This window comes from Pongo pygmaeus, chromosome 19, assembly GCF_028885625.2.
Source record: "Pongo pygmaeus isolate AG05252 chromosome 19, NHGRI_mPonPyg2-v2.0_pri, whole genome shotgun sequence".
Classification (NCBI taxonomy): domain Eukaryota; kingdom Metazoa; phylum Chordata; class Mammalia; order Primates; family Hominidae; genus Pongo; species Pongo pygmaeus.
The window spans coordinates 67669033-67690785 of record NC_072392.2 but is presented as its reverse complement, the minus strand read 5'-3'; the positions used below and the strand labels follow the sequence as shown (position 1 = coordinate 67690785).

General features: G+C 40.7%; 1 protein-coding gene across 5 annotated transcripts in view; it reads right to left on the bottom strand.

Annotated features, from left to right (window-relative positions):
• Positions 1-4771: 4771 nt before the first annotated feature.
• The window catches only part of MBTD1 (mbt domain containing 1), an 84559-nt gene continuing 67577 nt past the window's right edge, over positions 4772-21753 (bottom strand). For 2 of the 5 annotated variants that reach the window (XM_063656838.1, XM_063656837.1), the window contains exons 13-16: positions 21008-21090; positions 20363-20597; positions 19784-19861; positions 4772-8003 (exon numbers count right to left, since the gene is read on the bottom strand). In XM_063656838.1, the coding sequence (XP_063512908.1) occupies positions 7885-8003; positions 19784-19861; positions 20363-20597; positions 21008-21090 (515 nt within the window). In that variant the 3' untranslated portion in view covers positions 4772-7884. Of the gene's footprint in view, positions 8004-10350; positions 10480-13679; positions 13872-19783; positions 19862-20362; positions 20598-21007; positions 21091-21753 lie in introns of all 5 variants that reach the window. The other 3 variants (XM_063656833.1, XM_063656834.1, XM_063656836.1) reach the window with 3 other exon arrangements.

Below are 21753 nucleotides of genomic sequence, written 5' to 3'. Positions count from 1 at the left end.
GATCTTGGCTCACTGCAATCTCTGCCTCAGCCTCCCGAGTAGCTGGGTTTACAGGCGCCTGCCACCACACCCGGCTAATTTTTGTATTTTTAGTAGAGGCGGGGTTTCACCATCTTGGCCAGGCTGGTCTTCAGCTTCTGACCTTGTGATCCACCTGCCTCGGCTTCCCAAAGTGCTGGGATTATAGGCGTGAGCCACCGCGCCCAGCCAATCCTATGCTTTTTATGTATACTGCTACAGTAAATATAATACAATGACATTGTGACATAAGTACATATTTGGTCTCTGCCATTGGTTGCTGGCACACAGCTCCTAAAATCCTTGTAATCTCAAATGTTAGGTTTCTTATATGCTAATGATATGACTGGTGGCTGTGGGGGCTCCTGGATAGCCTCCCTACAACCTCCAAGAAGAGGAGAGGGGCTAAGGTTGAATTGCGCACCAATGGCCAATTATGCCATCAATCATGCCTATGTAATGAAGCCTCCATAAAACCCCAGAATAGGGTTTGGGGAGCTTCCAGATTGCTGAGGTGCTTGGAGGGTAGTACACTTGAGAGGGTAGCTCCATGCCATTTTCCACATACCCTGCCCCATGCATCTGGTCCATATATATACTTTATTTTTTAGAGATGGGGGTTTCGCTATGTTGTCCAGGCTAAGCTTTGAACTCCCAGCTCAAGCAGTCCTCCCCACTCAAGCCTCTTGAGTTGCTGGGATCACAGATGTGCACCACTGTGCCCAGCTACATCCTTTATTAAACCAATACATGTAAGAGTGGTTCTCTGAGTTCTGTGATCCTCTCTAGCAACTTAACTGAATCTAAGAAGGGGGTCATGGGAACCCTTAATTTATGGCCAATTGGTCAGAAGAACAAAGTCATAACCTGGGGCTTGCAGTTGGCATTTGAAATGGGGGCAGTCTTGGGGGCCGGAGTCCTTAACCCGTGGGATCTGACTCCAGGTAGACGGTATCAGAATTGAAGGAGAGGACACCCAGCTGGTGTCTGCTGGACACTACATCTAGTGTCAGAAGTGTTGAGGTCAGTGACAGAGAGAAAACAGCTCAATTTTCCTTTGGAATGAAGTAAGAAATATTTTTAATGTTTTAGTACAAAAATATGTGTAAAGATTCTAGTTACAAGTCAACAATTGATGTTTATTTTAAAAATCATTCCTCAATTTCAAATGTAATTCATATATATTTATATATGCTACATTCTCATCACAGTTAAGCAGAGTTTAATACTAACATCTTAAGAGTCTGGGGCAGGGCCTGAGCACCTGCATTTCACTGTGCTACCAGTGACACTTAAGCATGTTGGTGGAGGTACCTGGGTTAGGAGCAGCCGCAAAGCATGGGCTTACTCTGCCAGGGCTGTTCAAAGAACTTTATATACATGCATTCATTGCATCTTCATGACTCTTGGGAGGCTGGCACCAGTATCCCCATTTTACAACGGAGGAAACTGAGCCAAGTTACATAACTAGCCAGTGGAGGAGGAGCCAGTTTCCAACCCGATAGCTGTCTTCAGACTCCATGCCCACGGCGACTATGCTTTACCGCCTTTTTTTTCCCTTTTTTTTTGAGATGGAGTCTTGCACTGTCGCCCGGGCTGGAGTGCAGTGGTGCAATCTCGGCTTACTGCAACCTCTGCCTCTCAAGTTCAAGTGATTCTCCTGCCTCACCTCCTGAGTAGCTGGGATTACAGGCGCTCGCTACCACACCTGGCTAATTTTTTTGTATTTTTAGTAGAGACGGGGTTTCACTATGTTGGCCAGGCTGGTCTTGAACTCCTGACTTTGTGATCCACCCGACTCGGCCTCCCAAAGTGCTTGGGATTACAGGCATAAGCCACCGTGCCCGGCCTTTTTTTTTGTTTTGTTTGAACTGTCTTTAAATACTTTCCCAAGTGATGTGAGGAAGTGAGTTTGGAGGGTAAGTGACGTCAACCTGTAGTGGTGAAAGCTGAGTAAGGCTTTGGATGTTAGGACTCAATTTGTTAGAACTGAATAAGAAATACGGAGTAGACTATGGTGAGATTTAAAGTACTGCTTCTGTGCTGGCGCCGTGGCTCACAACTGTAATCCCAGCACTTTGGGAGGCCGAGCCAGGCAGATCACCTGAAGTCAGGAGTCGAGACCAGCCTGACCAATATGGTGAAACCCTGTCTCCACTAAAAATACAAAATTAGCAGGGCGTGGTGGTGCATGCCTGTAATCCCAGCTAAATTGGGAGGCTGAGGCAGGGGAATCACTTGAACCCAGCAGGTGTACATTGCAGTGAGCCGAGATTGCGCCATTGCACTCCAGCCTGGGCAACAAGAGCAAAACTCTGTCTCAAAAAAAAAAAAAAAAAAAAAAAAAAAATACTGCCTCTGGAGGGTTTAGGTCCTAATCCTGCAGCAGCTAGGTGTGTGAAAGTAACAACTCATTTATTTATTTGAGAGACAGTCTCGGCTCTGTTGCCCAGGCTGGAGAGCAGTGGCTCACTCAGTTCACTGCAGCCTCTGCCTCCTGGGTTCAAGTGATTCTCGTGCTTCAGCCACCCAAGAAGCTGGGACTTCAGGTGTGTGCAAATATGCCCGGCTAATTTTTGTAGTTTTCGTAGAGATGGTGTTTCACCACGTTGGCCAGGCTGGTCTCAAGCAATCTGCCCACCTTGGCCTTCCAAAGTGTTAGGATTACAGGCATGAGTCACTGTGCCTGCCTGAAAATGACATATCATTCAGAACATCTCATGCTTTCAATAAACCTTTTAAAAAAAAAATAGTAAAAGTGCATTATTATTTAAAATGCATTATTACCTTAGCTGGATGCAATGGCTCATGCCTGTAATCCCAGCACTTTGGGAGGCCAAGGCAGGAGCATCCCTTGAGCTCTTGAGACACTTGTTTCTGGGCATAACTAGTTTCCCAAGAAGCATGTAATGGTTTAAAGAAATACATGTGGCCAGGCGCGGTGGCTCATGCCTGTAATCCCAGCACTTTGGGAGGCTGAGGCCGACAGATCACGAGGTCAAGAGTTCAAGACCAGCCTGGCCCATATGGTGAAACCCCCATCTCTACTGAAAAATACAAAAATTAGCCAGGCGTGGTGGCGTGTGCCTGTAGTCCCAGATACTTGGGAGGATGGGGCAGAATTGCTAGAACCTGGAAGATGGAGGTTGCAGTGAGCTGAGATCACACCACTGTACTCCAGCCTAGGTGACAGAGTGAGACTCTATCTCAAAAAAAAAAAAAAAAAAAAAAAAAAAAAAAAAAAAATGCGGGGTGCAGTGGCTCACGCCTGTAATCCCAGCATTTTGGGAGGCTGCTGAGGCAGGCAGATCACGAGGTCAAGAGATCAAGACCATCCTGGCCAACATGGTGAAACCCCGTCTCTACTAAAAATACAAAAATTAGTTGGGTGTGGTGGTGTGCGCCTGTACTCCCAGCTACTTGGGAGGCTGAGGCAGGAGAATCACTTGAACCCAGGAGGCAGAGGCTGCAGTGAGCTGAGATTATGCCACTGCTCTCCAGCCTGGTGAGAGTGAGACTCCGTCTCAAAAAAAAAAAAAAATATATATATATATATATAATTTGTCAAAGCTCATGGGATAGTAAATGAGCACCAACCTAGGAATTCCAGCTTTCTACAGCAACTGTTCAAACCACTTAAGGTAGAAAGCAGGGCAGAAATTAGGCTCTTTTTTTCTTGGAATGCGTTATATGAAATTAATCCCTGAAGAGACCCAGTCCATCTCATTACTGTCTTACATATTGTTTCCCAATTCATAAAAATCTCTACCAACTGCATCTGCAGTAAAAGCTGAATAATTTTCCAAAGAGCCAGCTGTTGGTAAAGGAGGGCTTTTTTGCATTCCCTTTTAATGTTAAGGGCAAGAGCTAGCTGGGATACTTTACTTACATACAATTAACTTTTGCTGCTGAGGTTAATGGAGTTAAAAAAAAAAGTCTCCTACTAGCCGGGTGCAGTGGCTCACGCCTGTAATCCCAGCACTTTGGGAGGCCGAGGTGGGCGGATCACGAGGTCAGGAGATCGAGACCATCCTGGCTAACACGGTGAAACCCCGTCTCTACTAAAAATACAAAAAATTAGCTGGGCGTGGTGGCAGGCGCCTGTAGTCCCAGCTACTCAGGAGGCTGAGGCGGGAGAATGGTGTGAACACGGGAGGTGGAGGTTGCAGTGAGCCAATATAGCGCCACTTCACTCCAGCCTGGGCGACAGAGCAAGGCTCCGTCTCAAAAAAAAAAAAAAAGTCTCCTACTAAGCATGCCAACCCCAAAACACGATGTTCTAGCTAAGATGGTTTAATTTCCCCATAAAGGTCCCTATTCACCTTGGCTCCTGCTGTGGTTTTTGCCCTTTCCCTCCCTGCCCATGAAATCCCACCTCCAATGCAACCTCATCCATATGTGTAACCATACTACACCTCCAATGCAACCTCATCCATATGTGTAACCATACTACACCTCCAATGCAACCTCATCCATATGTGTAACCATACTACACCTCCAATGCAACCTCATCCATATGTGTAACCATACTACACCTCCAATGCAACCTCATCCATATGTGTAACCATACTACTCTTGGCTCCCTTGCCAGCTAGTGGTAAATTCTTCCTTACAGCACTCATGTGCCTGCTACCCCTTGTAAGAGGAAGGGTCTGATCCAACTTTCATAGGGGTCTCTGACTGCTTATAGAGGGCACGCAATAGAAAAGCAACCCCCCAACCAAAGCATATTAAAGAACTGCTCAAATCCAGCTTAACTTCAACATTTTATTTTGTGTAAAAAAGGGCAAATTTAGTGAATTATTTTCATCTTGTACACAAAGTTATAATTTTAATGCTTTTCACATCCATGCTGAAAATCTGCAATTTGGTAAAAATGAAAGGAACATAAATTTTTCCAAACGAATTTTTCACGCCATTATATATACACTTCATGAGAAAGTTTCAAACACTTTCTCAATGATCACGAGTTACCAAGAAAATAAAAGATTAAATTTGTACAGGTATTGATCTATATATCAAATACATACAGAAATGATGTAAAAACCTTATGCAGTTTACTTGACCTCTGTCCTCAAAAGATTTGCCCAGGGACAGATGCTTTTCTTTTGTATAAATGACTGTGGCTTTATTTAAAATATGAAAATCAAAGGAAGAAACCCAGTTTAATCACAGTATTTTTAAAATCCCTTCCCAATATTAAAGGATCATTACCAATATATAGCACCATAATACAAATATTGATGGGAGAGGGTATTCACATCACGCAAAATTAATAATAATAATAAAAACAAACAAACACTGAAAACCCGTGTTAGTATTGTAGAATAAGAAGTTGATAACAGCTTTAGCTTTCCTCATACACGGCAAGGAAAAGGTTAAAGAGTTTAAACTACCAAAAGTCCCCAAATAAATCCTAACAGGAAAAACAAAACAAAACAAAAACAAACCCAAGGTCAGCAGTACATTTTGAACCGTAAAAAAGAATGGGGCGATTGAGTTGTACAACTGGAGTTATGGCTAAGACATAAATCTCCTCTGCATTAATTATTTTTCGGTTCGTCAGCAGTAGGAGTTAGTGTGTGAACAATGAAAGAGGGCTTTAGGTTGTGTTTAGACTGTAGGAAAGTCCTTACCAACCTTCAACTGTTGGTCACGGGATCAAGACAAGAAACACTTCATGAATTAGGAAATTCTAAAACACTCAGAGCCTGGGTTTGCTATAGAATTGGAAGCTTATGAAACCTGGGTATAAATGAGCATTTCATAGATTACCAGGACTGACTAGCTCCAAATCCTCTCTCTCCTGGTTTAGGCAGTTCCCCATAGAGCTCCTAAATCCAAGGTACTGGCAGAGTACACTATACAACAGGCTTCTTGTGCCTATGCTGTGGAATTAGTCCTGGGTTTAATTCAGTGAGCCTGAGAATAAAGACTGCTGTAACCCTTGCTTTGGAATACTTCTAGGCTTTAAGTTTACAAGAAGATTTTTCAAAGTTAAAGATATGGGAAGTGTGAGGATGTCACATTTACAGTAGGTCCCTCTCAGCAATGTTAAGATAAATATCCAGTAATTTAACAGCTGAATTCACATATATTTGACACATGAGAATCAACTTGTGTTGATGTGATCTGCATTTATGCCCCTAAAGAGTCAGTATTAAGAAATGGTGACATGCGATTCCATACATTCTTACACTATAAAGTAACAAATTTTACTTCCAGTAGCTATTATAAAACCTTATGTTATTAACCCCTCTTGCATAGAATGAGGTAAACCTGTGCGTATTACCAATGCTATTATTCCCAAAAGTAGAGCAATATTTTAGAAAATAAATTGCTGGTTTTTTTTAACGTTCTATGCATTTTAAAATTCAAACAAAAATCTTACCTAAAATGGTCTCCTGGGGCTTTCCATTAACATTTTTTAAAGCATTCCATAGGCTGAAGGACTGTAGAGGTTAATCATTTTGATTAATTTCTAATTAGCCCTACCTATATTCCAGAGGAGATGGTCAATATTACCACTCTGAAGAGGCCAGGCTAAGACCCAGAAGCACTTCTAGAACAGATGCAATTAATTCCTGAGAGTTTAGTTTATGAACCTCACTGGTAAATGCTAGAGCGCTCTCATTCAGTCACAACTCAGTAGAAAGTTAGAAAATGCAGAGAGCAAACCTTTCACCAATTTACCCTTGTATCCTTTTTTTTTTTTAAAAAAGGAAGTCATGTGAATTTTAAAACAGGGAATGTTCAAAATGGTCCAAATCGGTTATTATTAAAATAAATCCTGAATACAATTAGAGACAATTATATATATATATATATGGAATTTTAAGAAAATTAAATTCTCTTTCAAATTAGTTTTCTACCAAATCCAGGATAGATAAAAGCAGAGCTGGAATGATTTTGAAATCTAAACTTATTTTGGCTTTGAATAACTTTCAATTCGATTCTCCTAATACAGAACATCTGTTTTTGGTTGTGGTTATACCAAGCTGTTATTTCACAGATAGAGGGAAATGGCAGAGAACTGATCAGAATCCCTTTTGTGGGGTATTTTTTTTTAGAAAGGAAAATAAACTAAGGACAACATTACATTTTCCCCAACCCCTCAATGTGTAGACTGAGATCCTGTATATCTTGTCAACCATTCCAGTTTAACACTTTAGTGTTAGGATAATTCTAATCATTTTTTTTTAATTAAAAGAGAACATATAAAAGTATCCAGAGTTCTTCCAGTTTCATACAGAACTCCAAATAAATTTTCACAGAATGAAAAATATTTCTGTACAAACATTTAAAATGGGCTGCAATAAAATGCCAACAAGCAGAAATAATGACCCTTCCATGACCTTTGTGGTGATGACCCCTCCGTGAGGAGTTCAGTTGCATATTTCTGCAGCAAAGGAAGCTGGAGATGTGACTGGCCTAACTTCTAAAAATCCCAAAATCTCCCAACAGGTACCAAAAAGGTTCATTTGTAATGACAGTTCATTTGCATTTAACAGCTATATCCTTCTTAAATCATTTCCTTCAATCCTGCTACCTAAACTTTAATCTTACCAAAAAAGTTAGAATTTCAGTTCTTGTTAACAATGCACATAAATCCAAACTTGGAAAATATTACAAAATTCTTTCAAAAGCTTCAAATACAACACAAAAATTGTCCATCTTTATAAATTGAAAATTTCCCACCCCACCCCCCGACTAAAATAGTTCCCCCACCCACCTGAAAAATCTGGAACTGAAATCTTTTATGTTTAGCAAAATGTCCCAGTAGAATAGCCCCCTGTACAGCTGGATTGATTATAAATCAGTCCTGTGTAAAATCCTTCCCCTCCCGCCCTCAGTTTCTGAGCCACCTCATGGCTCTTGTTTGATGTAGAAGTTGGCAGAGCCATTGCTTTCCTGATCAGATGCTCCTTGAAGGAAATTATAATCCTCTCCATCCAGCAACTCCTCCTTCAGCTGCAGTGTCGTCACTGAATGAAAGAGAGAGAAACATATGGGCATTAAGGCTCTCTAGGGTACTCGGATTGCCTGTGATCTTCATGTTCCGTCAGCTTTACAGTTATTAAGACTTCTTCATTTCTTCAGTAACTTCAAGTTAAATCCCTGAAGTACGAGCATTCAGTTCATTTTAATTTTCAAGTATATTAGCAGTTAAGAAACATTCTGGAAAGGAACAGTACTGTGTAATGGACATCTTCAATGAAATGTTCATGGTAATGGTGCTCACTAATCTGACTGGGATAATGAGAATTTTGTTTGTGATTAAGTATTCACTTTTATGTCAATGTTTGTACAATGATGTAGTTCTTTCATGATTCTTAAGTACAATCTTTTTTTTTTTTTTTTTTTTGAGATGGAGTCTCACTCTGTCATCAGGCTAGAGCGCAGTGGAGTGAACTCGGCTTACTGCAACCTCTGCTTCCCAGTTCAAGCGATTCTCCTGCCTCAGCCTCCCAAGTAGCTGGGACTACAGGCACGTACCACCATGCCTGACTAATTTTTTGTATTTTAGTAGAGACGTGGTTTCACCGTATTGGCCAGGATGGTCTCGATCTCCTGATCTTGTGATCTGTCCGCCTCAGCCTCCCAAAGGGTTGGGATTACAGGCGTGAGCCACCGCGCCTGGCCTCATAAGTACAATCTTAATTACCAACACAATAAATATGACTTTAATATATTATTAATCCCAAAGAGTATTATTTATTTATTTTTGAGATGGAGTCTCGCTCTGTAGCCAGGCTGGAGTGCAGTGGTGTGATCTCGGCTCACTGCAACCTCCACTTCCCGGGTTCAAGCGGTTCTCCTGCCTCAGCACCGCCCCCTCAAGTAGCTGGGACTGCAGGCACCCACCACCACACCCAGCTGATTTTTGTATTTTTAGTAGAGACAGGGTTTCATCATGTTGGCCAGGATGGTCTTGATCTCTTGACCTTGTGATCTGCCCACCTCGGCCTCCCAAAGTGCTGGGATGACAGGCGTGAGCCACCGCACCCAGCCTCAAGGAGTACTTTTATTAAAAAGATTCTCTGAAAAAAAAGATATATATCTGATGTTAAATAAAAACATTAAAAAATTATAAATTATATAAGGATGTAACATATATTTTTAAAAAGTTTATCTGGGCTGGATGTGGTAGCAGCCTGGGCAATGTAGCAAATCCCCATCTCTACAAAAAACAACAAAAAAAAGCTGGGTATGGCTGTGCAAGCCTGTAGTCCCAGCTACTCAGGACTGAGGCAGAAGGATTGCTAGAGCCCAGGAGTTCGAGATTACAGTGACCTATGATTGTGTCATTGCACTCTAGCCTGACCCTGTGTACCTCTCCCTCCTACCAAGAAAAACTAATATTAAACTCCTGAGCCGAGTGTGGTGGCTAATGCTTACAGTCCCAGCTATGTAGGAGGACAAGGCATGAGGCCAGTTCAAAGCTGAGTGCCTGCCTGAGTTCTTATCTGATGACTTACTTTTTAACGAAAATAAATTAACAGTATAGCCATGTTTCCGTAAGTCTTTAGTATGGAAAACGGTTTTTCAGTTTCATATCCCCAAAGTGCTGGGATTACAGGTGTGAGCCACCACGCCTGGCTGTGTTCAGGTTACCGTCTAACCAAAGTTGAGCTCAAATAATTTAAACAGATGAGGTGGTGTTTTGTGCTAACACATCCACTTCAATCTAGTCCCATGGTGGGCAATGCTCCCTTCTTCCCCAACTTCTTTAGCATACACGGATCTGCTCAATCAGAAGTCAGAAACTGCTTTTTCCACCCCTGCCTGGGCCCTGTGCAATTTTTTTTTTTTTTTTTTTTTGAGACACAGTCTCACTCCATCACCCAGGCTGTGGTGCAGTGGCATGATCTCAGCTTACTGCAACTTCCACCTCCCGGGTTCAAGTGATTCTCATGCCTCAGCCTCCCAAGTGGCTGGGATTATAGGTGTGTGCCACCACGCCTGGCGAATTCTTTTGTATTTTTAGTAGAGATGGGGTTTTGCCATGTTGGCTGGGCTGGTCTTGAACTCCTAGCCTCATGTGATCCACCCACCTTGGCCTCCCAAAGCGTTTGGATTACAGGTGTGAGCCACCGCACCTGGCCTCTTTATACATTTGAGTGGTTCTTTACACATTTGACTGAATATTTCGATTAAAGAGATTTCACATGAAAATCTGAAAAGTAGATAGACTTGGAAACATGAGCACAGCATCCTTAAAGAGCTGTGATCAATGGGAACTGACTGGCTACTTACTACCCCCTGAATCTGGGCAGCCTGAGATCTCTGTCCACCACAGAGCTCACTGCCCAGGTTGCCCACAATACTCACACAGGTAACCACCAGCCTCTGCAGGCATCTGGCTCCAGATCAAGGGTAAAAGTTCTTCATTTTTCTCTATTATGTATCTTTTCATTAATAAATGGAGAGGATACACATATATGGGATGTAAACTGGAAACTGCTCATACAGAGAAAAAAATCAACTGATGAGAATGAGAACTCAGCAGAGTATCTGGATAGGTAGTATGCCATTTAAGTTTTTCATGAAGCAATGGCAGTGTCATCATGTGGAACAATATTAAAATTGCTACAACTTTTAAAGTCAAATAGTACAGTCAGAAAAATACTTTATGTCTTTATTTTTTTAGTAGAGATGGGGTTTCACCATGTTGGTCAGGCTGGTCTCGAACTCCTGACCTCGTGATCCTCCCACCTTAGCCTCCCAAAGTGCTGGGATTACAGGCGTGAGCCACCGTGCCTGGCCCATGTCTTGATTTTAGTTACAAGCAATTAGTTTAAAAATAATGGCTGCTGACATCTTACTTGCTAATTTAAAGAATAATCTTTTTTTTTTTTTAAGATAGTCTCGCTCTGTCACCTAGACTGGAGTGCAGTGGCACAATTTCGGCTCACTGCAACCTCCACCTCCCAGGTTCAAGTGATTCTCCTGCTTCAGCCTCCCAAGTAGTTGGGATTACAGGTGTGCACCACCACACCCGGCTAATTTTTGTATTTTCAGTAGAGATGTGGTTTCCTCATTTTGGCCAGCTGGTTTCAAACTCCTGATCTCAGGTGATCCACCTGCCTCAGCCTCCCAAAGTGCTGGGATTACAGGTGTAAGCCACTGTGCCCGGCCAAGAATAATCTTTTGAGAGATGGCAATTTATTTTATTTGGTACTGGTTTTGGTATTGATGATCAAAAATTTAACAGGCCAAAGACAGAAAAGTGAATACGTTATGCACATAATCATAGCAAACACCCATCAGACTGTTCAAATGTACAGCAAACAAGACTGTGCAGTTCTTCCTTTCATTAAAAAATTACTTAATATAAATAAAAATGCTTTTATGAGGAATGATATCAAATGTATGACAGTTATCCTTCAAATCTAGCCAGCATGCAGTCGTTCAGCGTGAAGGCCATTTTAACAATACCTAGAAAATACACACATGGAAAACAAAACCCAAGTTTCATTAAAGGTGCAGTACCCACAATAAAAGGTTGATTAAAACAGTATCTTGTTCTATGATGACTGGATGGCTAAATGAATGAGAAAAGAATTACTGTGCTTCAAGATCAAACATGTTTCATTCAAACGGATGTTTTTTAAAAAAATGTAAGAAAGGTAAGTTGTGATTCTAAAGCATATCCTGAAGCTATATGCATTACTGCTAACAACAAATTTCTGGATTATGCTTCTAGTCATGTTAAAATATGAAAATGATGTGCTAAAAAAAGTCACTCAAGATAAAGGTGAAACACTCACTCAGATGTGCAATGTTTTAATGTAAAGTTTCACTGTTTTCATGGAATCTAAAACAAAGCCTGTCATTATCTTCACATGAATCATTTCTCCCTTCCAGGCCTTCTCAATAAATGATGGATGAAATAAAACAGATCCTGTGGTTGAATGTCACTTTCTACACAAATGCCTTTTCTTTTCTCAGCTCTGTTTTTAGAAGGAAGTCACTTTGTTGACACTAATCACTAACATTTCAGGAGATAAGCTAACTGAAGTCACATTTTTCCAGCTACGAAGCCCATAAATAATAAACTCTTTCAACAGCTAATGAAACCATAGCTTTCAGATAGTTAAGGTAGCAATATAGTCCCTACTTAGTTTCATCAGAGAAAAATCACACCAAGTCCCACAAGTTGTGCCCCAGCTCAGAATATACTATAGACATCAGTGGAAGAAGGAAGTCACACAGGAGGCCAGGTGTTTCCTTCTAGTTCGTCTACTCTAAATACTTGGGTTTTGCCAGTGCCAGAAGTTCCGTTTTAAATGAATCAGTAACCTATCACAAAATGTGACATACATCTTCAAAACCAGCCTCATGCTTAAAGAAAATGCATCCAAGATCCAATAAAAGCTCAAATATATTCGGAACTCACAATATCCATACTTAAGTAATGCAAGACTATTTCATAAATAAGTGCAAAAAGAAAAAAACTCAGACAAGAAACTGGAATGCTCTTTAGACTCTGAACATTTTTCCGTTAAAGAGCAGGTGACATTGGATTTACAATCCTAATTTGTTTTTCGTACAAAAGTAGTAGTGTAATTTCCTCTGGATGTAAGAACATCACAATGATCTTCAGAGAAAAAGACTGGGAAGGGGGCAAGATGGCCTAATACATTATGAGGGAGGCAAAAGCTAAAGAACATATCCTAAAATGGCAAAAACCACCAAAAAAACCAACACCGGAAACAAACAAGAAAACCCCCATAGGTGCAAAAATATTAGCGAACAGAAGAATGAGAAGAAAACAGAGCTAGGTAACAAGTCTCATCTAGGTTTTCAACATACAAGACATTTTAAAGAATGCTGATTATAGAAAACAATTTAGTCTAAAAGCAATAGTTAGCATATGGCAGAACATATGCTAAGGCAGGTATAACTTTGGCTTTGAAGCTGTATGAGCTGATCTGTACTCACACCTGAAGTTCATCATACCTAAGTGAAGTCCTCATACCCTATGATAATACCATGCTTGTTCTTAGTAATTACAAAGGGCAAAACCTTTTGCAGTCTTCCTTACAATCGACTACCTTGGCCTAACCAATTACACTCAAATCAAATGCCACTGACTATTTAATCACTATACATACATAATCATGAACTTACGGAAATAATAAAATGCAGGTATTGAATTTCCAAATTTGTTATTCAACTAAGATTGTGATCAATGTTACTGCCACAACTAAAATTAAACTGGAACTCAAAACACATCCTTTCCATGAATGAGACACTATGAAATGTTATGAACAAAGCCTCGTTTTTCTGTCTTTTTAATCAGACTTATCCCTAATGACACACTTTGTTCCCAGGTCAAGTCACATACAATTCTGCAATGAGGAATGTTCAAAACCATGAAATATTCCAAGTTGTCTCACAATTCCAGAACTTGAAATTGTAACCACTCTTATTTGAAGCTTGGAAGTATTTTATAACGAAGTAAAAAATTCTTCCCTGATGTTTTGTCTTAGTGAAGTGACTACTAAGGACTAGTGAAATGAATTCTTTAGTTGAAAGAAAAAGAAAAAAAATTCAATGAGTCAGCATCTGTCTTGCGAGACCATGCTTTGTCTCCCACCACCCTACCCAGTACTTTTACCCTCTGAAGTACCTGAGATGCTGATGTGACTAATTACCTGTTTTGAGGCTGGGACTGAACTCTCGGCTAGTGCTGGGAGGTGGGAAGGCCTCCGGGGCTGTCTGTGCTGGAAGGGTTCGATATGGAGGAGGAGTCAACTCTTCGTCACCAGAGAAGCTCCTCCGCACCCCACCTGTCATAGGCAGGCTCGACAAACTGACAGGCTTCTTCCCAATTGGCATCTTCCTCTCTAAATATCAAGTCAGACTAAAGTAAGCTTTCACTTACATGCGTGGTAAGAAAAGTGCATTATATAACTAGGAAAGCTGTGCTGCACAGGACACTCTCAAAAGAGAACCAATTATGCAAAGTTTGTATTTCTGAAAACAAGGAAAGAGAGACTGTGTGTGTTGGGGGAGATTGTTTCTACTCTCCGAGAGTCTGGTAATAATTAGTTCTGACTCTCAAATTTAAAACAAGACAAAGTAAAATGAATTACAGAGAGCTTTAAGAAAAGCTGGGCCGGCTGTGGTGGCTCACACCTGTAATCCCAGCACTTTGGGAGGCCAAGGTGGGTGGATCACGAGGTCAGGAGATCGAGACCATCCTGGCTCACACAGTGAAACCCCATCTCTACTAAAAATACAAAAATAGCTGGGTGTGGTGGCAGGCGCCTGTGGTCCCAGCTACTCAGGAGGCTGAGGCAGGAGAATGGCGTGAACCTGGGAGGCGGAGCTTGCAGTGAGCCGAGATCGTGCTGCTGCACTCCAGCCTGGGCGACAGAGCAAGACTCCGTCTCAAAAAAAAAAGAACAGCTGGCCAATTTCTTTCAAGAAAGTCTCTGCTTGAGGTGGGATAAAAACCCAAAGGAAGGAAGAAAGGGTCTTAAAACACTACTTTTAGGTAGCATTTCATAGCTCATATAAGCCCAAACACTGGTGGAGAAATCAAAACAATTTAAATGTATTATCTGGGTGTAGGATGTTACTGATATGAAATGTGCTTCCCTAACTTTTCGTTTACAATTCACTTTTTTAGAAAACACAATTCTTATTCTAAAACATACTTCCAAATTCAAAGCTTATTGCCTGTAAATTCTTAAGCAATCTGATTTATTCTGAAACAAATTTATCAGGCTGGGCATGGTGGCTTATGCCTGTAATCCCAGCACCTCGGGATGCCAAGGCAGAAGAATAAGGATGGCTTCAGGCCAGGAGTTTAAGACCAGCCTGGGCAACACAGTGAGACCCATCTCTACAAAAAATAAAAAAATTAGCTGGGCAATGCCGGAGTCTGATGTGGGAGATTTGCTTGAGCCCAGGGGTTCAAGGCTGCAGTGAGCTATGATTGTACCACAGTGCTCCAGGCTGGGCAATTTTTTTTTGTCTCAAAAAAAAAAAAAAAAAGTATTACACCCTTCAGCTATAGTTTTCTATACAAATATAAGCCTTCCAAGACACGTACAATGCTTTTGCCAACCAAAAAAATACTCCGAACTCTGCAAATATTGAAGAACCAGGCATAGTGCATTAATCATACTGAAAGCTGAAGGATCAGTAGGGTACAGTGGCTCAAGCCTGTAATCCCAGCACTTTGGGAGGCCGAGGCAGGTGGACCACTTGAGGTCAGGAGTTCAAGACCAGCCTGGCCAACATGGTGAAAGCCTGCCTCTACTAAAAATACAAAAATTAGCCATAAGTAGTGGTGCACATCTGTAATCCCACTACTTGGGAGGCTGAAGCAGGAGAATCGCTTGAATCTGGGAGGCGGAGGTTGTGGCGAGCCGACAGCGCACCACTGCACTCCAGCCTGGGAGACAGAGGAAGACTCTGTCTCAAAAAGAAAGAAAGAAAAAAAAAAAGCAAAAGGATCTTTATCTTTGTGATTGAGTTATGTCTGTTTTCTTCCAGATGACAGAATAAACCGAGTAAGAGCATAAAAAATTATGCTTCACAAAATCAAAACTAAAAGGTAAATGTAAGCCACACAGTATTCCTATGTAAAATGATGTGGGATTTAAGCTGTTATTGAGTAGATTCAATTCTCAAGAGCCAAACCAAAATCACATGCAGCAACAACTTAAGACTTTTTCCTAATATACCACATACTCACAGATAAAAATGCAAGGAGCAATGTCCACTCTTACTACTTACAGTAGTCTCCGAAAATGGTGAGATTTAAAGCAGAAATCAGTACTGCTTTTCCTGCTCTAGAATTACCACATCTTAAGGAAAAGAGGCTTTTGAGACTAGAGAGTGTCTATGATCCTTCTGGCAGAACCTTATACTTTTTCTCGAAAGTGTTAGTAATTATCCCTCCTTCGTGGCATGAACACAACTTACTACAAAGCTAGCTAGACCAATGAAGCTCATCAGCTGTTTCTGTACAATAAGCACTGCCAAAGAATATACCACTAACAGATGATCTTAAGTTCAAAAAGACCAACGAGCTGTAAGATGAAACAACAGAGCCAGAATATGATAATCTACCAAGGCAAACGTAAAAACAAAAGGTTTTATAGCCCATCTGGTATTTATATCAATCTGCCTGCAATGGATGACAGGTTTCTAAACCCCAAATACTTATTTGTGTAACTAAAGCTTAGTGAGAAAACTTTCTAAAAAACTGTTTGCTGAGTAATAGAAAAAAAATAAGAGGCGGCGGCACCATTAGAGTGAAAACTGCTGCTTCTTAATACGCCACTATACTTCCTTATCCTCAATTTTTTTTGAGACGGAGTTTTGCTCTTGTTGCCCAGGCTGGAGTGCAATGGCGCGATCTCGGCTCACTGCAACCTCTGCCTCCCAGGTTCAAGCGATTCTCCTGCCTCAGCCTCCCGAGTGCTGGGATTACAGGCATGCGCCACCACGCCTGGCTAATTTTGTATTTTTAGTAGAGACGGGGTTTCTCCATGTTGGTCAGGCTGGTCTCGAACTCCTGACCTCAGGTGATCCGCCCGCCTCGGCCTCCCAAAGTGCTGGGATAACAGGCGTGAGCCACCACGCCTGGCCTCAGGAAGTTTTTTAAAAAAAAACTTTGGCAACAAAGCCATACCTCACTTGGTGACACTACTTATAATTTTTATTTGGGCCATTTAATGTAAATATTTATATATATATTTGCTTTAAAAAATGTTTCAGAGTCTGGAGTGTTACATAATGTATGTTACACAGACTATATTTCTCTTCTAAAATCCACAAAATTCTGAATTCCAATGCACATCTGGTCCCAAAGGCATCTAATGAGGTACTGTGGGTTCATAGTTCTTTTCTTTTCTATGTCCAAAGGACAATTTAAAGGTATTAGAGATGATGTCATACTATTAGGAAATAGTAAAACGTTATAGTTAAGGAATATGTTACATGTAGACCAAAATTCATTTTTTCAGTGAATCCAGAACTCTAGTAATGGTAAATATCACTAAAAACCGGGGTGCTAATATTTCTTCATTAATTACATATTTCTTTCCATGTTTCCAGCCCATTAATTCAAAACAGTTTTAACTCCACAAGTCAGAAACAAATCCTACAAGAGTCACGCTGAGGGAGGCAAATAAATTGTCTACACAAAACTCACAGATAAGTTCTAAAAAGCAATGTCATATAGCCACTGAGTAATAAAAACCATTTTTAATTTGACATCTTGGAAATAAAATTCTGAAATTCCAAAGTCTTATCCAACAGAAAGTGAAAACAGACTTGTTATTTACTTCACAGAAAGCTTAGTGGTCATACCTGCTATTGTCAGTCCACTGACATAAATGAAGTTCCCATGTGAATTCTTGCTACTCATTTAGATACATGAGAACTCCCTTTCATCAGGCTGGTTTGGCAATGCTCCCTAAAGTTCTTTTAGGTGAGCATCAGACCTGGCAAGCAGCTGGTGGGCAAAATAATTCTGGGCCTGTGGGAGGCTTGTGCCTATAAACGAGAGGTCAAGAGACAGGCCTGTAGGTTGCTACTTGTGTGTGGCTGACATGGGTTTTGAGCTGGGAGAAAACTTATCTTTCAAAGTACTACTACAGTGGACAGCAAAAATTTTTAAGTTTCCCACTTAACAAGCAAACATCAGAAAGGTTAGAACAGAGTATATTCGATTCTTCTTGCTACTTCAGTCTCTAGGTTGTTAATGAGGCAGATCAGCATGTACCTGAGCATATTTGGCAAGTCAGCTGGAAAAATCTGTTTCAGTTTTAATCTTCAAGTGTACTTTTACATTTTTTAAATAGCTTGTTTTTTTCTTCCTTTTTTTTGTTTTTAGAGATGGGGTCTTGCCATGTTGCCCAGACTGGTCTAAAGCCATCTGCCTGCCTCGGCCTCCCAAAATTGCTGGGATTAATTACAGGCATGAGCCACCACATCCAGTCCAATTTAAAAAATATCTTTAAATAAAAATTGGCCAGACTCAGAGGATCACACCTGTAATCCCAGCACTTTGGGAGGCCAAGGCAGGCAGATGGATCGCTTGAGCCCAGGAGTTTGAGACCAGCCTGGGCAATATGGTGAGACATCATTTCTATAAAAATATAAAAACTAGCTGGGCATGGTGGTATACTCCTGTGGTCCCAGCTACTCTAGGGGCTGAGGTGGGAGAATTGCTTGTACCTGGCAAGTCGAGGCTGCAGTGAGCCAAGATCATACCACTCCATTCCAGCCTGGGCGACAGACTGAGACTCTGTCTCAAAAAAAAAAAAAAAAAAAAATGTATATATATATATATATATATATATAAATAACCTTATCTAAGAATGAAATGAAATATGGCCAGGTGTGATGGCTCATGCCTGTAATCCCAGCACTTTGGGAGGCTGAGGTGGGCAGACTGCTTGAGTCCAGAAGTTTGAGACCAGCCTGGGCAACGTGGCAAGACTCTGCCTCTACAAAAAAATACAAAACTTAGCTGGGTGTGTGGCAACACATGCCTGTGGTCCAAGCTACTCAGGAGGCTGGGGTGGGAGGACTGCTTGAGCCAGGGAAGGTCAAGGCTGTAGTGAGCGGAGATTGTGCCACTGCACTCCCTTCCAGCCTGGACAACAAAGTGAGGCCTTGTCTCAAAAAAGAATGACAAGTTTTATGAAGAGAGAAAGCTATGGCTTTCTATGGTGGGGAAATAAGATTTAAAAAAAATCAAATATAGTTATCAATATATTTTATATTACTTTGGCTTATGCCAACAATTCACTGTAAGGTAAAATACAGTACAGAAAGAATTTCTTTTTTTTTTGTTTGAGATGGAGTTTTGCTCTTGTTGCCTAGGCTAGAGTGCAATGGCACAATCTCGGCTCACCTCAACCTCTGCCTCCTGGGTTCAAGCGATTCTCCTGCCTCAGCCTCCCAAGTAGCTGGGATTACAGGCATGCACCACCATGCCCGGCTAATTTTTTAGTATAGAAAGCATTTCTAGAAAAATTTGGTAAAGCTTGTTTGCCATCAACGAGGATTTCTTACCAGTATCACTCAGAAAGTTTTGCTTTCTAGGAAAAATGGGTTTATTAGGCTTCACATCTACTGTAAGCATCAAACATCTGCTAATTTTTTTTTTTTTTTTTTTTTTTTTTTGAGACAAAGAGTCTTGCTGTGTTGCCCAGCTGGAGTGTAGTGGCGTGATCTTGGCTCACTGCAACCTCCACCTCCTGGGTTCAAGTGATTCTCTTGCCTCAGCCTCCCGAGTAGCTGGGACCTCAGGCGCGTGCCACCACGCCCGGCAGATTTTTTGTATTTTTGGTGGAGAGAGGGTTTCACCGTGTTAGCCAGGATGGTCTCGATCTTCTGACCTTGTGATCTGCCTGCCTCGGTCTCCTAAAGTGCTGGGATTACAGGCGTGAGCCACTGCACCTGGCTGCTAATTTTTCTTTTTAAATAAAGTTTTTAAAAAGGATTAACTTTCAGTAGGTTTTACATATTATTTCAAGAATCATTCACAGACTCTATTCTTTACCACATATACTTTAAATACTGTGGTAATCATTTCTCCTGTTAGTAAAATATCAGTGTTTCTCATTATTTCAAGGGTTTGCCTTTTATGGCATACTGCACCTTTAAGCATAATACATAATGCACAATTATCAGTTCTCACAAGAGATATCATTTTCTGTCCAAGAATACTGTGACTCCAATTAGTTAACAATTAGAAAATGTATGTGAACACCACGTGGTGACCCACTTTTCTTATGTCCTTTGTATTGCTGGGACTTAGCCTTTTTCTTCTGTTTTGATGAAGCTGATTGGTTTTCTCTTGATGCTGAAAAATAAAAAGGGAAAATTGGTACCAGATAATTGTTTACAATTTAGACGATACAGCTGTCTAGATACAACTTAGATGAATTATCTTTACCAAGACCATTATACTTAAGTACATGATGCTCTGAAAATAAGGGTACTTGTTCCTACAAAACCATAGCCTCAACATGAGACAGATTCCACTATTTACTCAAAAGCATTTATTACATACCAATAAACTTTTAGTCTGTAATTTTTAACTCACTAAAATAGTAAGTCTAGTTTAATTTGGTGATTGTTGTGTTTCTATAGTCATTATGTAATTGACTATTGGATTCACACTGCCATGGTACACATGGTCTGATTCTGTGATATTGTTGTTGAGTCTCAATGTCTTACCTGGCAACCAATCAGACATAGGTATATTCTTGTCCTGTGAGCTCATAAGATGACTTATGTGAGATAGTCCTCTGGAGAATTGCTGATTTTTACAAAAGGACACCTTTTCTGTATACCAACTTACACTGTGATGCTGGAGGCTGTAGTTGATATCCAGTTAACTGACACCACCCTACAGGATAGAGGTCAGGGGACTCACAGTCTACCCACTGATCATACTCTTCTTCCCATCCATCAAAATGTATCCTCAAGAGACGATGAATAATTCGAGTTACTGTGGCTACACATATTAAACGTGGCTCCATGAGATCTACTGCTTCTAATTTCATTCCTACACGAAATCCGTGATTTGGAACATCCTGACACAGAGAAGAAAACATTAATATTGGTATAAAGAAGAAAGAATGCACAACCCTACTATCACTAAGAAAGCAAAAAACAGAAGCAACTAGCTAAATAACATAATTTAAACCATGAATTCCAAATAATTCCTTAACTATTTAAACATAATACAAAGGTGAAGTATTTAAAAACTTGTTAGGAAAAGTCTTCATTTCTATTTCCTTCAGATTAAAAACGAAACATAGTTTGGAAACAAGTTTTGATTCCCAGGTAAAGAAAATATTTATATTGTTTCATTGCTGTATTTGTTTATATTATATCTCCACTAAGAAATTCTAATACAAGGCAAAGACATTTTTATGAACATAAATTGTATTTGTGGGGCATTAATAAGTCCTCACATAATTATGCTGCCATTTAAATTTACCTTATTAAATAGTTTTACTGGTGCTGCAATGGAGCCAGTTTCCCTGAGGTAGTCAAACCATTTAAAAGGAAGTTTTGTGTAACCTAAAAAACACAACTGGTTTAACTAGCAGTTCATTTAAAATTAGCATAATATTAAAATGCAGACAAAAAGTAACAGTACACAAAATCTTAAGAGCATAGGTTATATGATCAACTTTATTTTTTTTGAGACAGGGTCTTGCTCTGTGGCCCAGGCTGGAGTGCAGTAGTGCCCTCAACGGCTTACTGCAGCCTCAACCTCCAGGGCTCAAGTGATCCTCCTGCCTCAGCCTCTCTAGTAGCTGGGACTACAGGCGCATGCCACTGGGACAGGCTAATTTTTTGTTGTTTTTAGTAGAGACAGGGTCTCCCTATGTTGCCCGGGTTGTTCTCAAACTCCTGGTCTCAAGCAATCCTCCTACCTCAGTCTCCCAAAGTGCTGGGATTACTGGCGTGAGCCACTGCACCTGGCCTATATGATTTATGCTGCTGAGTGCAATAATTCCTCCATGTTACACAGATTTCCCTCCCCTTTCTAGAAACACTGGTGTGCCTACTTAGTCTAATGCAAAAGTGGCTCTCTTTTTCTGTTTACTACAATGGTACACTTTTGCTCTTTCAATCCTAGGCTTTAGAAGAGTCTAGCACCTAATAGTATGGAGTGATATTTTTCTTTCCTTGCAAGAAAGAAAACTGGCTGAGCAAATACTATTTTTATAGACCTCT